Source organism: Zootoca vivipara, chromosome 2 (genome assembly GCF_965207765.1).
Source record: "Zootoca vivipara chromosome 2, rZooViv2.hap1.1, whole genome shotgun sequence".
NCBI classification, from domain to species: Eukaryota; Metazoa; Chordata; class Lepidosauria; order Squamata; family Lacertidae; genus Zootoca; species Zootoca vivipara.
This window is the reverse complement of record NC_142584.1, coordinates 61408816-61428550: the sequence shown is the minus strand read 5'-3', so window position 1 is coordinate 61428550 and position 19735 is coordinate 61408816. Positions and strand designations below refer to the sequence as shown.

The 19735-nt window shown below is 41.6% G+C and overlaps 1 protein-coding gene across 1 annotated transcript; it reads left to right on the top strand.

Moving 5' to 3' along the window:
• Nucleotides 1–2335: 2335 nt before the first annotated feature.
• Nucleotides 2336–15306, top strand: NMUR2 (neuromedin U receptor 2). The gene is made up of 4 exons (XM_035108043.3): nucleotides 2336–3061; nucleotides 10532–10616; nucleotides 13086–13211; nucleotides 15047–15306. Exons 1-4 carry the CDS (start codon nucleotides 2336–2338, stop codon nucleotides 15304–15306), a joined length of 1197 nt encoding a protein of 398 aa, XP_034963934.3.
• The last annotated feature ends 4429 nt before the right edge of the window (nucleotides 15307–19735 follow it).

The window sequence follows — 19735 nt, the reverse complement described above, 5'->3', positions numbered from 1 at the left end:
GATCAGGCGCTATTCACTGTAGGTGAATAGGCAAAAGCTGTGGAACATCAAGCCTTTTATTCTTGGGGAAATTATTGCTGATAGCTGAGAAACTGTATGAGCCACAAAGTTTTCATTTTGAAAAATGTTAAGTCCTTGCTCTCACTGATTGCTATAAACTACACTACAAAACTATTTGATACAGCATCCTTTTTCCCCCCAGCAGCCCAGAGCACAATCAGAACAAGCCAACTTATAGCACCAAGGCATGTTCTCACTAATCATGGTTTAAACAAACCACAGTTCCCAGAGTTTCTCCATTGGAGTGAAATGAAAAGCAGAACCTTTGACCTCTTTTTTGGCACAGTGAAGAAACAGGGTGAGGGAAGCACACAAGTCCATGGGAATTAGCATTCTTATAGATTGGGTCCACTTCCTGGTTGGGCCGGGTTGCGGTCCGGCCACCTAGCCACTCCCCTCAGCGTGGGGGTGGGATGTTGTCCTGCATCGCACTGGGGGAGACCCCAGCCACGTCAGGTAGCCAGGTGGCCAATCAGGCTGCTTGGGGGCGTGGCTGGGGATGATTTTAAGCCTTGGCACGATTCTGAGGCAACCTCGTGCCACTTGGTTTTCGCCTACCTCGCAGCAATCACCACAACTTTGTAAGGTTTGGCGGTTAGGCATTGGAGTAGTGATGTGGGGGGGGAGGTGTGGCCACGTCCTGCCCCTCCATGCTCTAGGGTATTCCGTTAAAGGAATTCGGGGGTGTGGTTCTTGTCTGAAGCTAGGGCCATGCCACGACCCCAGCGGGAACCCAGGGGGGCTCGAGTTGATCCACATCAGCGGGGCTCCCCCTACTGGAGGTATACCCTTACCAGACTTCCTGCAAGGTGGGCAGGAGTCAGATATAGTCTGTTGATGCCAGTGCCTAAGCCAATACACCTCACATTCTGTAACCAATAAAGCTGTGGCCTAAATTTTCCCCATTAATGTTTAACCTAAAATTATGTGTCCTTGTGTCTTTATTCTCCTGGGGGTGGCTTGGGGGCCTTGACATGCAACAGGAAACCATATTGTTAAACAAAACAGGGCTAATCATATGAAACTGCTTGGAGTTATTATGACGCATGCCTATCTTAATGCTCATTTCCATTACCCAAACCACTTGACAAAAAAAATGACAGTCCTAAACCAATTTGAAATACTCCCCACAAAGTGTTTTGCACACCAATCACTCCGGAAAGCAACTTTCTAATCTACTTTGCTAGTTGGTGGGCTGTTTTTGTTTGCTTTGCTTAGAATTGGAATGTTTTTAAAAATGAGCAACATTTATTCCCTTAGGTCAGAGATGAACTAAAGGTGTGAGATCCCACACTCTGGCTCACCAGGTCTCAGAACTATCCTTAAGGATAATGTTGTTGCTGTTTTAAAAAATTGACATCGCATCATATGCAGCATGCAATTCCTGGCATTTTGCGGATTGCTTTAAAATACATTCCAGGGTTTCTACTTCCCCAGATCTGCATTGACATAGTGTTCTCATGTGGTTAATTTCCACCTCCAGGCATGCACCGGTACTATGCTAATACCATTGAAACGGACTAATGCAGAGGACTGCTCTCTGAATTGATCTCTAACAATGAAAAGCCAACCTATTGCCATGGTTTATTCCTCTTTGCTTAAAGTGGAACACTCAAATCTATAAGGAGAATAAACCTATAAACTGCAGTGTTTTAACACTGCCATGCCAACTTCCAGACAAAATAATTCACTTTAACGAAACTTCTGATTGCAGCACACAGCCTGCACCCCCCTCCCCAAAGAACTCTCAGCCTCTAACAAGGTGAATAATTTTACAGATGGCCTTACATCAAAGCTTTCAGATTCAATGCTCCATTCTTCTTATCTTCTTCCCCTCCACCTTTACTCCCAGCTCAGTGACTGTAACTGTCAGGAAAGCAAAGACCAGCTCGATCAACATATCATTTGATTCACGTAGCCAGCCAATGAGTATCTGGCAAGGGAGGAGCTTGCTATCAAAGGGTCTCTTCACAAGTGAACAGTTAAAATAGCCAAGGCAGACATATACACATATGTCTATATACATACACACACACACTCTCTTAATTTTCTCTCAGTGCCTTTATGCTTTTGAGTCTGAAAGGACATTCTTTCTCTCTCTCTCTCTCCTCCCCCCAGCACCTTCTCCCCATAATTTCTCTCTTTCTCTCTATTGCTCTATCTCTCTGTTCTGTCTTGTCCCATTTTTACTTGAAAAAGTGAGCCATCTGAAACAAGAAAATCTTGGACAATCTAGGTCAGACTGGACCCGGGGAAGAGATTGGATTGGATCACAATGGATTGGATCACAAACATCTCTTCAAGTGTGTACCAAACAGAGGATGAAGTGGAGCCACTGATTAGAAGATACCTAAACAGCACTGAGGACTACCTTACCTTTTTATATGGACCCAGACGGAGCCATTTGTTCCTGCCTATGACTTGGGTATATGGCTTGATTTTCATCGTTGGTGTGTCCGGCAACCTTTTAGTGTGCCTGGTGATTCTCAGGCACCGCAACATGAAAACGCCCACTAACTACTATCTCTTCAGCCTTGCCATTTCCGACCTGCTGGTCCTGCTCTGCGGGATGCCCTTGGAAGTCTACGAAATGTGGAGCAACTACCCCTTCTTGTTTGGATTGGCTGGGTGCTATTTCAAGACGGCTCTCTTTGAGACGGTGTGCTTCGCCTCCATCCTGAACATCACCACAGTCAGCATAGAGCGGTACGTGGCCATCATGCACCCCTTCCGAGCCAAGCTGAAGAGCACCAGGCGGCGCGCGTTGAGGATCATCATTGTCCTGTGGCTCTTGTCTGTCCTCTTCTCTCTTCCCAACACCAGCACCCATGGCATCATACTGCAGTATTTCCCAAATCACACAGAAGTCCCTGGCTCAGCAACATGTGCTGTGGTTCAGCCCTTGTGGATCTACAACTGTATCATCCAGTTAAGCGCCTTCCTCTTTTACGTGCTGCCAATGAGTGTCATCAGTGTGCTCTACTGCCTGATGGGGATGAAAGTGAGTCCTGCACCCTCTTTTTGTGTAACTTTCTTTAATGATCCATCTCATCTTAAATCATCTCATCCTGTACTTTAAACTGCTTAAAATTTAGCCTCTACTGGCTTACCATTATTCTTTCTGGCAATGCAACAGAAGTTTAGATTCTGCCATGTGGAAGTAATGCTTCAGACATTCACTTCCCATAACCATTCATTGCCCAATAATTAATGGAAACCCATTTACCTGACCTATTTATGACTTTTAAAAATCACACACAAATCCAGCACTCTTGCAACTCCTATTTCATCCTCACCCTTTTTCACATTTGCAAAAGGATCCACGTGTAAGTTTGCTTTTTTAACCAACATTTAGCCAATGCACATTGATTTAGGATAAAAGTGAAATCACTCTAAGAATATTTAGTACTTTTCATCTTTTTCTTACAGCCTAATCTTAAACAGATTTACGTCCCACTGAACTCAATATTGCTACAGAAATTGCTTAATCAAAATGCACCATAAGGCTGGCTTGGTGTTTTACAACAGCATCGGACACTTTTCAGATAATAATCCATTTAAAATGAAGTCACTTCTTGTGTTACAGAAAAACCCACTAGGTCTCACCTTCCACCAAATCCACAGTTAGGAGCTTTTCAGATTATTGGGAAAGGATTTTGCTTACCATTTCAGCCTTTTATATATAGATGCTTTATTCTTTATGGCGTATGCTTTTCCATTATGATATTTTCTTCTGGCTTCATTCACAAAAGGCAACAGCGGTAGAATCATTGACTTAAATGTCACCTTTTGTGCTGATGCTGGTTCTGTAAGATTAAGGTGCAAGTAGGTAGGGATTAATCCTATTATGTATGAAAGTATTGTTTTTCTTGCATGTCCAGCATCAAATTCATTCTGCACACGCTTTCATCCTGACCTGTTCTGTGTGGAACAGGAAAATATGCCATTTCATTCAGAAAGAGAAGATAACACTTTGATTGTGGACTGAGATCTCATAGAGCATGACGTCTCTCTCTCTCTCTCTCTCTCACACACACACACACACCATATTTGTGTCCATTATGTTCTGTTTCACAACAAGCTTCTCCCTTTCTCTCTAGTTGTGAGGATTTGAATGCAGGGAAGACAAAAGATCCTGAAACCTTAATGGGAAAGTAGGATTTCTTTAACCTGCAAGAAGCCTGAAAGCTTTAAAAGCTAGGCTGAGAGTAGGGACGAGGTAGAAGTTCAGTTTGCATTTAAGGTGAACTTACCTGATTCACACTTTCTGAAACAATACATGAAGTGAAGCAGGGGAAAAAATGCACTTCTCTTAATTTTGCAATGCAGATTCTCCCGGCAAGCAATGTGCACAAAAATGCATATTTTAGCGAACGGTGCTCCAGGACCCTTCCAATTCTACAATTATATGATTCTAAGTAGCATGCAAAAATGCATTATGTTACAGAAAACTGCTGTGCAGAAATGTGCATATTAGGAGAGGCTGTAAGTCCTGGAAGATCTGAGGCTGCTGAACAGATCCTTTGGTTGAGGTATTGTTTGGAGGGGGGGTTACTGAGGGGGGGTTGTTGCTATTGGCTTTCTTGTATCTTTATTTTTGGCTCTTGTGGTTTATGTGGAAATTGTTCAGTTTCGTTGTGTATTTTTGGTGTTTTATTTATTGTTTATGACTACTTTGGTTATGTTTGCAATTTTGTGATTGTTTTTTTCAAGTTGCAAGCCACCTTGAGCATGGTTTGAATGGTGGAAAGGCGGCACACAGAGAAAACAATCTGTGTGTGAATTCATATGAGGATATTTGGTTAAAGCAAAAATGCAAAGTGATATGGGGATGTGGAGAACAAGAAACTGAAAGTTGCAGGTTTCCCCTTGTTGCCCCAGCCTCTTCTGTAATAGTCATATTCTAGTTGAGTTAGGGAAGATCCTGACCCGAGCTACCTGATTTTACAGTTATGCCCAGGAAAAAACCCAGGGAATATTTGTGGTAGGCACAACAATTTGTATTCTAGGTTGAAAAAAACATGAAGTAACCTTGGACAACTTTCTTCCCCCATGTCCACTAGAAGTTAGGGCTGGGGTTTGTCCCCTTTGGTGATTTGGAGAGAGCCAAGTTAAACAAGATGCTATGTGTAAGCCTGATTTTTGTTCTTTAAATAGCAGTCATGGGGACTCCACTGAATCATAGAATCATGGAATTGTAGAGTTAGAAGGGACCTCAAAGACCATTCTTCAATATTCACACTTTTCTGAATTTTTCATTGTAGTTCTCCAACAAAATAATGTATCCAAAAATGCATATACTAAGACATCCCTGGCTAGCAGGACCAGTGGTCAGGGCTGTAGACCAACAACAGGTGGAGACCAAAGTGTCCATAAAAACGCATTCATCATGAATATAAGGCACCAAAAAAATACTTTCTATGCGGGGGAATTTGCAAAAATGTGCATATTAGGCAAAAGTTCATGCAAAATTGTGTATATTCGGGGAAATTGGCAATAAAATGCTGACTGGTTTTCATGAGGTCTTAAAAAACACCCAACCCCACACTGATGTGTAAATGTGGAGAACTGAACTTAAGATTTGAAAAATGAGAAACTGAGAGAAACCAAAATGGACAGATTTGTCTATCCCTAGTAATCACTCATTCCCCACTAGAATGCTCTAGCATCCAACACACAATGTTTCCATTAATTAGCGGAGGTGGGGGGGCACAGAAGGACAGAAAACCTTTCAACATACAACTCTCAATCATTTAGAAACTAATTGCAAATGAGTTATTTTCCTCCACTGGCAGAGAAACAAAGTGATGCTGACAATCTCAGCAAATATATAGGGAAGGAAGAAGGCATGAGTTATTTATGTATTTAGAACTTTTGCTAATCAGCAACATTTGATATCCCAAGACATTATGGAACAGGATTAGGGCTGGTTGCCATTTCCTTATTCAGTTATTAATCGATACACTCATGCCATTTGCTACCAATGGGAAAATGCATTGAAAAGTGTGACTTGAACAAATGACTAACAGAAACATGTATAAACACCCTACAAGCAAACCAGGATGCGTGCTCGTTTTTTATATCCTCCCGGCAAAGAAATCAGAATATAACCAGTAGCAGTTGGTGGGGCAGAGCAGGGTGGTGGGGCGTTGCTCACCTGGCTTCCCAAAAATAGAGGTTGCTACTGGTATCTAAGAGGGAGATGGGAAGGGGTACGGCAGCAGAAAGGTAAGTTTGGTGCTGGCACAGTGGCAGAGCCAATCCAATACTTATTCTGCTGTACCTGCATTGCATCCCTGCTTCCTCACCTAGTCCTGACCTCTCTCCCTCTCAGTTACCAACAGTGACACTCACACTGGGTAGCCAGGTGAGCGACACTGCCCTACCCCACTCTGCCCTGCCAATCACTACCAGATTTATTCTAACCCTTACATAAGCTTTGCCCAGTAAATAGGTCATCTGGATGATCCCTAAGTGCATTAGTGATTTCCATGAGATCGTACACATTGTTACTACAAAGAAATTTCTGATGAAATTCATGAAACTGAAATCAAAGGTAATTTGTTTCAGACTTTAGAAATAATCAATTTACACTGCAATTCCATGGAAGTCCCAATGTGTTCATAGCAGTAGGTATGTTTTAGATTGCACCCTTAAGTGTAAGTGTACAATCGTTAGAATCCCACCGGCTTCATGCGACTTTATTCAGCTAGTGGCATGATAGCAGTTTTAAACTGTGAATATTATAAATCCCAAGAGTTTTGCTCAAGGAATAATTTAAAAGTCATATAGTATTTGCAAATGCCTGAAGGTTAATTGCAATATGGGACTATGTTTTTATTTAATAAATATGTAGGCAAAAAGATAATTTTTCCTATAGAGCATTTTTCAAGTTTATTGACATGTTACCACAATAAATACTCCATGGTTGTTATTGTTTTTTTGAGGGGGGGGGGTGCTTTCAGGCAGAATAGGCCAGCCACTGAATCATGTAGCAAAAATAGCAGCCATTAGCATAGCTGCCAAGTTTTCCCTTTTCTCGCGAGGAAGCCTATTCAGCATAAGGGAAAATCCCTTTAAAAAGGGATAACTTGGCAGCTATGGCCATTAGTTGCTTTGCATGTTAAAACAGTAAAAATGTATTACAAAACAGAACTCAATTCTGAATATATTAAACACTGGAAAGCTGTTATGAGTTGATAAATGACACAAATGATTTCATGTAGACCACAGCTTAAAATCTCATAAAAAAGCTTTAATGAGCAATAAAAGCCCACAGAAATCATGGGAAAACTATATTGTGCTCCAAGACAATAGGCTTATCTACACTTCTTTTTAGCCATTTTTTGAAAGTTCAGCTTTCAAATGCATTGCCATCTGATTAGTAATTAATCACCATTAGTAATAGCTAATAAATGTCTTTCTATTATCAAAGCATCTTGATTTTGCTAAAGGATTCTCATAAGTTTTAGGTAGGATTTGAGCATAAGTTTAAATTTGATTTGGTTTCGTAATGGATCACTGCAATGGTCCCTGGGAAGGTGTCCTGAAGGTCACAGAATGTTTTAGAATACCACTTCTGAGGGTAGACACCTTGGTCTGACCTTGGAAGAGAATATATGTGGTCTTCTCTCTGCGGTGGCAGAAACCTCAGACACCCTTCCCTTGCCAATTTCTGAGCTGCATTTTTTGCGGGGTAGAATCTCTAAGTGGTGAATACCAGAGTGCACATGATACAACTGTACAAGGAAGGAGCATGAGCCCAGCAAGGCATTCAAATGATGGTTCATTCTCCTTTGGTTTTCCTCTCTCCTGTTCTGCATTACCACCTGCATTAGTTAAACTGAGTCTAGCTACAAGCCACAATCAATGGTGCACAGAAACATGGTTAGGACCAGGTTTTAAGGCCCATTGAAAATATAAAACTGATTTAAAATCAAACAAAACTCCTATATTGCAGTGTTGCTGTTCTCAGCAGCTTTTGGTAGTGATATACATAGAGAGGCAGGATAGAAATTAAAATAACAAATGAACAATAAGAATAAATAAATCATATTTGCCCATGCATGTTTACATCCCACTATTCACCAGAGGTTTCATAGAGGCAGGATATTCTAGGATGGATCCCCCCCCACTCCAATCTCCTTTGTGTCATCCACCACCCCCTGCTATACACTCATTTTTTTTCAAGCACCATGGAAAAGGTTAAGTGGAAGTGGAAGTACATATTTCTGTATTGGAAAGAAACGAAGTTTAAAAAGCATGGAATAGATGCCTCTGCAATCTATTCACCAGAAAATGAAATGTCTACAGGACCTTGGACAGGGATTTTTCACATTTTCTTATAATGCATCTCATTCAGCTAAAGAAATAATAATTTAAATAGCAATCTGAACTTGTTCAAACCATAATCTATTGTGTTTAATGCTATTAAATTTGGAATTGAGCTAAACCTTTTCATTTTTTGCTTTTCTTTGGCTGGTGTTGAATCCAGACTAATTTAATAGTATTTAGTTCCACCTCATGAGAAGAGAAGAATCCTGATGTTGGGAAAGATTGAGGGCACTAGGAGAAGGGGACGACAGAGGATGAGATGGTTGGACAGTGTTCTCAAAGCTACGAACATGAGTTTGACCAAACTGCAGGAGGCAGTGCAAGACAGGAGTGCCTGGCGTGCTATGGTCCATGGGGTCACGAAGAGTCGGACACGACTAAACGACTAAACAACAACAAAGTTCCTATTAGTCATGACTAATAATAATGCGGGTGGCGCTGTGGGTTAAAACCACTGAGCCTAGGGCTTGCTGATCAGAAGGTCGGCGGTTTGAATCCCTGCAACAGGGTGAGCTCCCATTGTTCTGTCCCAGCTCCTGCCCATCTAGCAGTTCGAAAGCACGTCAAAGTGCAGGTAGATAAATAGGTACCGCTCCAGCGGGAAAGTAAACGGTGTTTCTGTGCACTGCTCTGGTTCACCAGAAGCAGCTTGGTCATGCTGGCCACATGACCCGGAAGCTGCTTGTGGACAAACACCGGCTCCCTCAGTCAGTAAAGCGAGATGAGCACCGCAATCCCAGAGTCATCCATGACTGGCCTTAACAGTCAAGGGTCCCTTTACCTTTATCTTAGTCATGACTAGCTTCACAATAACTTCAATGGGGAGCCTCCCCCCCCACAGTCCTATAGACTTAGAACCTTGCATGATTTAAATCCTTGAGATGAATGGGCTTCTGATTCCAGATTATTGCTTTTGACTCAGTAAGGTGTTGAAGATGGTAATGGGCAGGGCAGAGCTAGCCTGCTCACCCCTCCTCTCTCTCAAACACCCAAATGGAATTAGAGCTCACATCCTTGGTAGGAAGTTTGTGTTCATGGACCATTGTCATTCTTCTTACATGAACACAGTTTTAGAATATATTTGATATGGTGCTTCTTATTGCTCTCACTTCTTCTACTCCTTTTCAGTTTTGGGGTGTTGTTGTTATTTTTGCTTTACTTTGCTTTCGGCTGTTGGTCTGAGTGATTTTGAATATTTTTGCGCATTCTACACTTGTGGTGCCCCTTTCCCTGAGTTCATTGTCTTTACCCTGTTAATAACATTCTGCGTGATGCTAGTGGTATGGAGCACAAATTGGCACAATAAACCTCTGGTTCTGCCTGAGCTAATGAACTGCTGGAGCAGGTAAAGATCCCAGTTCGCTGACAGTCATTTTCAAAGTACCATAAAATGGCTTTCTTGGCTTCTCTCTGTTTCTCCTGGCGTTCAGCGTTCTCTCTCTTTCTAATACTTTTTGACAGCACTTTAGTAATTAAAAGGATAGCTTTCTTAACAAGCCTTATTTCATCGCCTAGGCAAGAAATAGTATAGCTTACATCAATACACGATGTCCTTTCTTTTGAAAGCCCCAGAGCTGATGAATACACACACAGGGTTACCAAAGAACCCACCCACTCCATTTGTGCATGTTGTGGACTGGACAAGATTCCATCGGAAGAACTTTCTGATAGTAAGAGCTGTTCAACAGTGGAACAGGCTCCCATGAGAGGTGGTGGACTCTCCTTCCATGAAGGTTTTTAAGCAGAGGTTAGATGGCCATCTGTCATGCATGATTTGCAGAAGGTTGGGCTAGAAGATGACGCTTAGGGTCCCTTCCAACTCTTCAATTCTAGGAGTTCCTAACTTAGTGCCTCCAGATGTTGCTGCACTGTAAGTTCAATCAGCCCCTGCTAGCATGACCAATAGTTGGGAAGTCCAACAATGTCTGAATATCTCTGCAATATCCTTAACTGTACACTACACGTGATCTTAACTGTACACTACACAGTATTCCAAATGTGGTCATGCTTGTTTTTCCATATGTTGTTTTATCTTCAACAATACTTTCCACCAGTTTTTCCAGGACTGATTTTCACTGATGTTGTTAGATCCATTCCTACAGCAATGTTTCCTGACTTTTTCTTCTCCAATTACCAGCTGAGAGGAGACTGTTCTTTGGAAGTAGATGAAATGGGAATTAATGTTAAAAGACCATCCAGGAAGTCTGTCACTAAGATGTTATGTAAGTAGCAAATTTGTGATTTGCATTATGAATGAATGTGAGGCAGGCCAATGTATGAGAATGTACTTTAGGGGGCAGCTGGAAGTCATCTATGTAGGTGTTTCCATCATGTTTCAAGACTCAGGCAAGGAGAAAGGAAGAATGGGTACATCTCCTTGCTCTGAGAAGCTACTGTGCTAACCTATGGCTCTCCAGATGGTGTTGGACTACAACTCCCATCATGACTGACCATTGACCATGCTTTGGGAGGCTATAGGAAGCAGAGTCTTATGAGAACTGGAGGGCTAAAGGTTTCCAGTAGATGTTTCAAACTATTAATCTACTAATATTTTAACAGCTTTCTCTGTGGCCACTAATGCACCAGCTTTGTAATTCCCATGGCATTGTGATTTCAAGTGAGGAAACCAGATGGCAGTCAAACATGGCAATCCCTATTTGCACTGCATCCCTGCACTTTTAATCAGAGTTGCAGAGTATGTATGTGCACTGTTTTTTCAGGAACCAAGCCCGCAACCCTGTACTACTAACCAGGGAGTAAGTCCCATCAAATTCAATGAGGTTCATTGCTTAGTACAGGGGTAGTCAACCTTTTAATACCTACCACCCACTAATGTAACTTTCTTGATGGTAAAATTTCCTTACCGCCCACCAGTACTCGATGGAAGGAGGATTCAGCTTGTGCCATAGAACCCCCTACCACCCACCTAGCATCCTGAAACACCCACTAGTGGGCAGTAGGGACCAGGCTGACGACCCCTGGCTTAGTAGATGTGCATTGAGTTGCCCTGATCCAGGACTTTCCACTTAATTTTTAAGAAAGTACTCTGAAGCTTCCATGCAATTACAGCCACAAAAAACTGTTCAAAGCAATTTTAACCTCTTTCATACATGAATAATTATTACTTTAGCAACAATAGTTTCACTATATCTTGCCCAAGGCAACCCAAAGTGACTTACAACCAATGAATACATCTAGAGAGCCAGTCCAGTGTGGTGTAGTGGTTAGGAGCGGTAGATTCGTAATCTGGTGAACCGGGTTCGCGTCTCCCCTCCTCCATATGCAGCTGCTGGGTGACCTTGGGCTAGTCACACTTCTTTGAAGTCTCTCAGCCCCACTCACCTCACAGAGTGTTTGTTGTGGGGGAGGAAGGGAAAGGAGAATGTTAGCCGCTTTGAGACTCCGTCGGGCAGTGATAAAGCGGGATATCAAATCCAAACTTCTTCTTCTTCTTCTTCTTCTTCTTCTTCTTCTTCTTCTTCTTCTTCTTCTTCTTCTTCTTCTTCTTCTTCTTCACATTATACATGTGTCTGTCTTGATACCATTAGATGCAAGACTCCTTTAGGACTCTTGCACCTGTGGGTGAGATAGATCTGGTGTCTATGCAGGCACAGGAGTGCCCCCCCCCAAAAAAAAACTACATGTAGGCCAAGCTCATCCACAGATACAGGAGTCCTGAGAGAGTCTTGCATCTTGTAGTTACATTATGCGGCAGATGCTGAAATAGGGATGGGGGAGAATCTTAATTCAGTTTCCACTTAAATGTGATTCACACTTCCCAAAACAATAAGCAGTCATCCTGCGGCTAAGTAATACAGTGGTACCTCGGTTTATGAACACAATTGGTTTCGGAAGTCTGTTCATAAACTGAAGCATTCATAAACTGAAGCGAACTTTCCCATTGAAAGTAATGGAAAGTGGATTAATCCGTTCCAGATGGGTCTGCAGCGTTCGTAAACCGAAAATTTGTAAACTGAGGTGTTCATAAACCAAGGTTCCACTGTATGTACACAAAAGCACGTAGCATGGTAAGGTATGCATAAAAGGCATATATTTGTGAAAACAATATACAAAGGTGCATTATATTAGGGGAAGTGTTCATACTAAGATAAATTTGTCTAACATGTTGATGAATTTTCACGATGAGTTCTTTTTAAATCACAAGCTGATGTATAATGTGGAGAACTGAACATAATATTACCAAAAAGAAAGGGAAAAGAATGGTGAGAGACAAAAGTTGACAGATTTGCCCACTATAGAATAATAAAATGCCCCTTGAGAAGCAGTGCCAGGCATTCAGTTTATACAGCCCCATCCAAATTCGCACTGGCATTGGCTTGTCTAGAGTTCACTTATTCTAAGTAAAATGTTCAAGAAGAACCAGTCTTAAATATTTATTTCCACTTGTAAAATAACACACTGATTAAAAATATATATTAAAAATATATATCAATGACATACTGAAGCCTGATATCAGTGTAAAATCAAACTTTTATTGTTAGCTAATATCATCTTGTACGAGCAAAACAGAAAACAGAATGTTACAAATGGGGGGAAAGCATGATATTTCTGTTTGATTAAAGTGGGAAGCTATCTGAGGTATTCATTTGCTTTCTTGAATCACTTGGTTTGATGCAGCAAAATAGCAGTCTATATGTCTTGCTCTTCCCTCACTCTTCTCTCTCTGACAGTTGTCCTAGTAATCGTTTTTGGCATATGCTGGGCTCCGTTCCACACAGACCGACTCTTCTACAGCTTTGTCGTAAACTGGACAGAACCTCTTGCCAATACGTTCAACTTAATCCATGTGGTGTCAGGTAACTTTCTCTTGTTTGTTCAGCACAAGCAAAGCGTCCCAAAAGAAAACTCTGATGGTTATGTTCAGTCAGAATGACATAACATGACCTTCTGATAAACCAATGAAAACTATCATTCAATAAACTGAGACTTGGAAAGAACGTTCTCCAACTGCTGAATGAAAATGTGTTTCCAATAGACTGTAATTCTTCCTCCCTTCCCCACTTCTTATAAGTACAAAGGACCATGGGTCAGGCAAAAGCCAGTAGCAGACAGTGGGGTGAAGTGTGATGCTCACCTGACCTGCATACCAGGGCAGAGAGGTGGTGTGGTGGCAGGTTTGCTGCAGTGATGCACTGACAGGAGCACAGGATTGGCTCCGCTGCTTCATGTGCAATGGGCTATCCTGGTATGCAGCAGTGACGCAGGTGACTGAAGGCAGGGCTGACTTTGGTCTTTCAAATTTCAGCAGTGCCCTGTGCAAGGCCAAAATTCAGTGCTGGTCCCATCTCTTGTCTTCCATTTTTCCCTATCCATGACAGCATAGTTGCTCAAGCTCAGTGCCCAGTGCAGCAGAACCAGTACCCTAAATCCACCTCTCCTGAAGGTCAGATCAGTGCCACCATTCCACTATCCAGCCTTTCTTCCTCCAAAGTCTGTGCTCCTGTGCTATTGTTGGTGGGGGACGCATTATATTGCAAATCAATGCAAATATTCTCCCTTTCCCTCCCTTGATAGCTTAGATGTGCCCTAATGATAATTCTGCGCTTAGGTTCAGAAAACAGAGAAAGTGCAAAGGTGCCACAATTGCTAGTTGCTTGGATCCTTATCTTTAAGAAAAGCATGACTTCTTAAGGCCATTGTGACCCACACTCAGCATTTTTACTCATAAAAATAAGCAAAACTCATTATTATTGCTACTAGACCATCTCTAATATAGATGGGATAATAAACAAAATGTTCTCTTTGATGATTTCTCAGCCAAGCAAGGAATCTCATGAGAAAGTACAAGGAAGAAATAGATAGATAGATAGATAGATAGATAGATAGATAGATAGATAGATGATAGATAGATAGATGATAGATAGATAGATAGATAGATAGATAGATAGATAGATAGAGATACAAATTTTTGTTGTAGGTCTGAGGGTTTATAAGCACCTAATTATATTACTGCTGCAGACACAATGCAAATACATAAGGTGCAATCCTATATTGAATAACCACTAGCTGAGCAATTATAGTATTTGGTGAAAGTCCATTATGATGGCTGAACACCAGATACATCACAACCATGACAGATGGACCCTGTTCGTGCTTCTTGCTTGTCTGAATGGAGGATAGAGAGCTGTGTGTAACAAAGCTTTCATTGCTGGCATATGAGAAGACGGGGGGAAAGTTGCTCAGAAGGGAATGCAGCTCTCAGACTGAGAAAGTTTCCCCACTCCAGCTTTAAATCACATACACACTCCTTAATTTATATATAATTAGGTAGGCCTGTCTTTTAAAGACACAGGTTTGCTATTAGCTGTCATGTGGTAATTTAGGTTGGTCCCAAGGTATAGCAGATCATTTTCTTACAAGCTTTGAACATAACAGCTCCTTTCCCTTAACTGCTTTGTATTCAGACTGGAGCACTGTAATCTCGTTGACAGCACTGCAATAATTTTTGTCTCAGAGAACAAGTGCAGCTAATATATCTAAAAAACATTGTCTTTAATTAGGCAGAAACAGGGCCTGTAAATGCACCCCCTGATAAGACTAGCCTTGTTCCTGTCAGCCAGTTAAGCTGAGCAGAGGATCTGTAGCTCACAAGTTGTCTCCCTGTTTCTTTCTGCTGTTTTCCCTCTCCTAGGCATTTTCTTCTACTTGAGTTCTGCTGTTAACCCTATCATCTACAACTTGCTGTCCAGGCGTTTTAGGACGGCTTTCCTGAGTGTCATCTTTCCTCAGTGCAAACACTGGCACCCCAGACACACCACCAGTCGCCTCCCATCCCAGCGGAGCATCTTCATGCTTGGGGAACGCAATGTTGCAGGGTCTGCGGAAGAAAGAAGCCATCAGTATCCGCAGAGGTCGTCTGTCTGCAGCTCTCACCTGTCTGGCGGTCTGTGACTAATGTGACCTTTGGATGTCCTCCCAGCTGCGCACGGGACCTACTTATCCATGACCAGCCCTTGCACAGCTGAAAGATCATATGAATGACCCAAGCGTGTGTTTCTTTCCTGTGAAATTGGCACAGTACCAGGAGGAGCAGGGCTCATTCCATGGGAGAGGCTACACAATCAGGCCCCATCCACATAGTTTCCCAGCTGTGTAGGAGATGCTCATGCATAAGGGCACTTGGTTGGATGCTGAAGGATAAGGCCCACATGAGAGATGTGAGGGGAAATAGAAAGTACACTTCCTTTTGAGGAGACGGTTTTTTTGGGGGGGAAGCACCCTTTCACCCTACAAATCATCTTTCCACTGGTGTTCATTTTACAGCCTTCCCAGGTATCTATACTTCCACTTATGGCCTCATCTGGGCTTTCCTGTAAGAAGCTAGAGGAGGCACCTACCATGTCTTTGACGGTTGTTCGCTATTATTTTTCCTTTTAAAGAAATCAGTGCAGAAAGTGAGAGTGTTTTTTAAGAACTCAATCAATCAATAAAAGGAAGTTAATCCCTTAAAAACAAAATCATCAAGCGCACCAATCTCAGACACCTGGTAGCCAACCCCTGCCACTTCTGGTGCTTCAGTTAACTCCCAGGGGAAAGGTATCATGCCATGGAGCTATTAAGATCAAGTAGCGAGCGCCAGCATTCAGAGAGGTTAGAGACTGCTGGAAGAAAGATTGAATAGAAAAAAGGTAAAGGACCCCCTGGATGGTTAGGTCCAGTCAAAGGCGACTATGGGATGCGGTGCTCATCTCGCTTTCAGGCCGAGGGAGCCGGCGTTTGTCTACAGACAGCTTTCCGGCTCATGTGGCCAGCATGACTAAACTGCTTCTGGCGCAACGGGGCACTGTGACGGAAACCAGAGCACACAGAAAGACCGTTTACCTTCCTGCCGTAGCGGTACCTATTTATCTACTTGCACTGGCGTGCTTTCAGACTGCTAGGTTGGCAGGAGCTGGGACAGAGCAATGGGAGCTCACCCTGTCGCAGGGATTTGAAACGCCAACCACAGTGGTAGACTACAGGGTACACAGTGCTACCCACATCCCTATTGAATATATATATATATATATATATATATATATATATATATATATATATGCACAGCACCTTCAGCCAGCTTGCAACAGTAAGGTAAGCTCCATCCTGCATTTACCAGTGTTATAAATACAAACTAAAGATATTCTAAAGCACCCTGAAAATGGGGCAGAATGGCAGAAGCTTCTTTCATGGGAGAAAACAAACATTTCCAGAGATCAGAGGACATTTTTGAGCACTGTATGAAACTTTATTCATTACACTACAATGACTGTCTCATTGCCTTAGCCATATTCAGTAATTATTGTGATTCAAACCTATCCCTTGCTTATTTTTCATTTATTTAAAACATTTCTAAACTGTCTGTCTTCCTTTCAGGAAACCAAGGTGGGGTACAACATGTTCCAATACAACTAACAATAACAAAGCAACCGATAAGGTTACGTGATCAACTAAAATGTATAAGTTCATTTTACCTGGGTAAATAAAAATCTTTTTTGTCTGGTACCTAAAAGACTGCAGGGTAGATACTGGTAACAGTGGTGAAGTTAGCTGCATGGGTGCCCGGAACAGCAGCCATGCCACACATCCAGGCGGCGGGGCGAGCTGCGGGGGGTGGGGTGGGGACTCCGCCATGCAGGGTGATTCATGGTGGTGGCGGGGCAATCCAATGGGCAGGGTGATTTGCCAGGTGGGGCAATCCACCATGATCCACTGGGCGGGGCAATCCACGACACGGGGCAATCAGCAGCAGGGCTATCTGCCGAGCACGGGGGCGGTGGGGCGAGCCTCCCATGGTGTGCCTTTTTGTCACCCCTCTCACAGATGGCACCCAGGGCAGATTGCCCCCACCACCCTCACCTTCCTAGGCCCCTGACTGGTAAAAATGGTGGGGTTCCTTTGCTGTGCTTTTGCATTGTATTGTGAGTGGAATAGTGTTTGTATGAGGTACGTTTTTTTTTACATTGCAATGTAGCCGAAGCAAAATTCCAAGTATGCTTGGTACTTGGCCAATAAATTATTCCTTATTCCTTCCTTAAAAGAGCCCTCTCTCCTTTGGGGTAAAATAGTATATACAGTACAGGAGGTGCCTGGGGAACAGCCTCAGCTGAAATCCAGCAAATTCAGACTGAGGTGGGAAGGGGTGCTCCTTCAGGTATCTGGATTAGTTAAATCTCAGGTCTAGTTTGCCTAAATGAATTAACAACATGCTACAACTCCCCATGGAAAAAGAAGCATTAGATGGACAGAAAGAACTTGTTCTGATTTGCATATTTGCTACAGTCGAATGCATTCCCATTAATACAAATTTTTCAGTCAGGCAGAGTAGGGAGAAGTCATGTGAATACAGAGCACAGATTCCCAGACTTACAATGCAAAAGGAAGCATGTTTTCCCACTGTATTCATTGGGACTTTCTCCAAGGTACATAACAAGGCACACTTTATTTTTTATTTTTATAATGTATTTATTAAAGATTTTCTCAAACAACAAAACATACAAAAATACAAAACACAAAAAGAAAATACAAAATACAAAAAACACAAAAAACAAAAAAACAAAAAAATCTAACTTATAACCCTTATTTCCAATCTATTGACTTCCTCATTCCTCCTCCTTCTGCGATTCTTTACATATCATCCGTAGTAAACTCTAAATCTTATATAATTTCTAATTATTGCTTTAATATTACCTTATTTCTCTATCTTTTACATCTTATCCTTTTTAAAGGCACACTTTAAGGCACACTTTAAGATTTAGGTCTACTATTTCAATAGAGAGATGAGACTATCAATGCATTTGTATGGCTCTACAAATTCCGGTGTTGTATATTCACCCATTTTAACTATTACATGAATCTGACCTTTAAGCCTTAATAAGGTTTATAGTTTTTTTAAAAAAAATGTTGCAAAATTTTTGTTGCAATTTATTAGGGCTTTATAACAAAACCTGATGTTTCAGAAAGATTTGGATCAACCATCCTTGGCTTGCAGGTGTCGTTGGTTTTTGATGTGAGATTGTCAGTGGCTGTTTGACTACGAATGAACTAGAACAATAACCCATATTGTGGAACGAGCATAATTAGTGCTTTGGTATCGTTCATTCTTGTGGTTCTGATAGTATAGTACCTTTCCAGATACAAATGGGGCATTTATATGTGTAATGAACAGATAAATAGGCAAATCTGTGACGTGTCAAACTCCAACATGTGGAAAGGAATGGAAGATCTTCTCACTAGTCATGTGTAAGGTGTTTTTTCTCACTGAACAGGGTCCTGGTACATTTAGATAAATTGGATGCATCAAAACAAAGCTCAGAGGTTGTGTTCCTTCTCTTTCTTCTCTCCTGCTCAGAGAAGGAAGCACATCTTGTTCAAATTTCAGTGATCCCCCTATCATATGCATACCATAATTTCTAGGTTATTCTGAGTTTCAAGAGGAAAATCAAACAGAATTGAAGTATACTCTTGAAATGGTCAAATTGGCACATATTAACCCATACATATACAGTACATATATCTGAATGTTGAGATTTCCATAGTATCTACACAGACATCTATCTTACTAATACGTAGCTCAGTGTTTATTAGAGAAAAAGATTAAACTTATGTATTCAGAAATGCTGCTTCACCACTTCAGCTAAACTGCAACCAGTTCAAACAAATGTGATACTCTACTTCCAATTCACACCAAACAACAGCGTACTATTAAAATACCTCTTGAGATAAACATGCATCCTATTAATCACTGAAGACACTTTACTTCTCCCTGCAGACACAGGCAAATCCTTTACTACCCCCAAGTGGAGAAACATATGAGTTCAGTTATTTACATTGATATCCATTTTAACCTTCAATCATTAACATTCTCTTTTTTAAAACCACAATTTCATTGTGAATGACTTTTTATACCTCTATATATTTTGCTAACTCGCAATCTGATAGGTGATTTGGAGTTGCAGACACCAAGGCTTCTAAAAATTACACTATCTCAGTAACTAGGAGCACTGGCAGAATTTTGAATGCTAACTCGTGAATGGATCCTTCCATCCCAAGCAGTCAAATGGATACAGTTTACCAGTAAGGGCTAGTCTTGGGTTTCACTGGAGAAGAGCAGTTGCTATGAAGCTCCAAACTTCTACAGCTCTTTGGTACATATCTAGTGGAATATTTAAAAATAATGTATGACTGATTGCATGCATAAAATCTCACCAAACAGCACTTTACAGATTGAATGATTGGCTTAGCTGGTTTACAAACCAGCCTTCATACAATGGATAACCATTGGTGCTATAACTATGCTAGGATCACAGGACAGATAGAATCTTTATTTGCAATAAAATAAAAC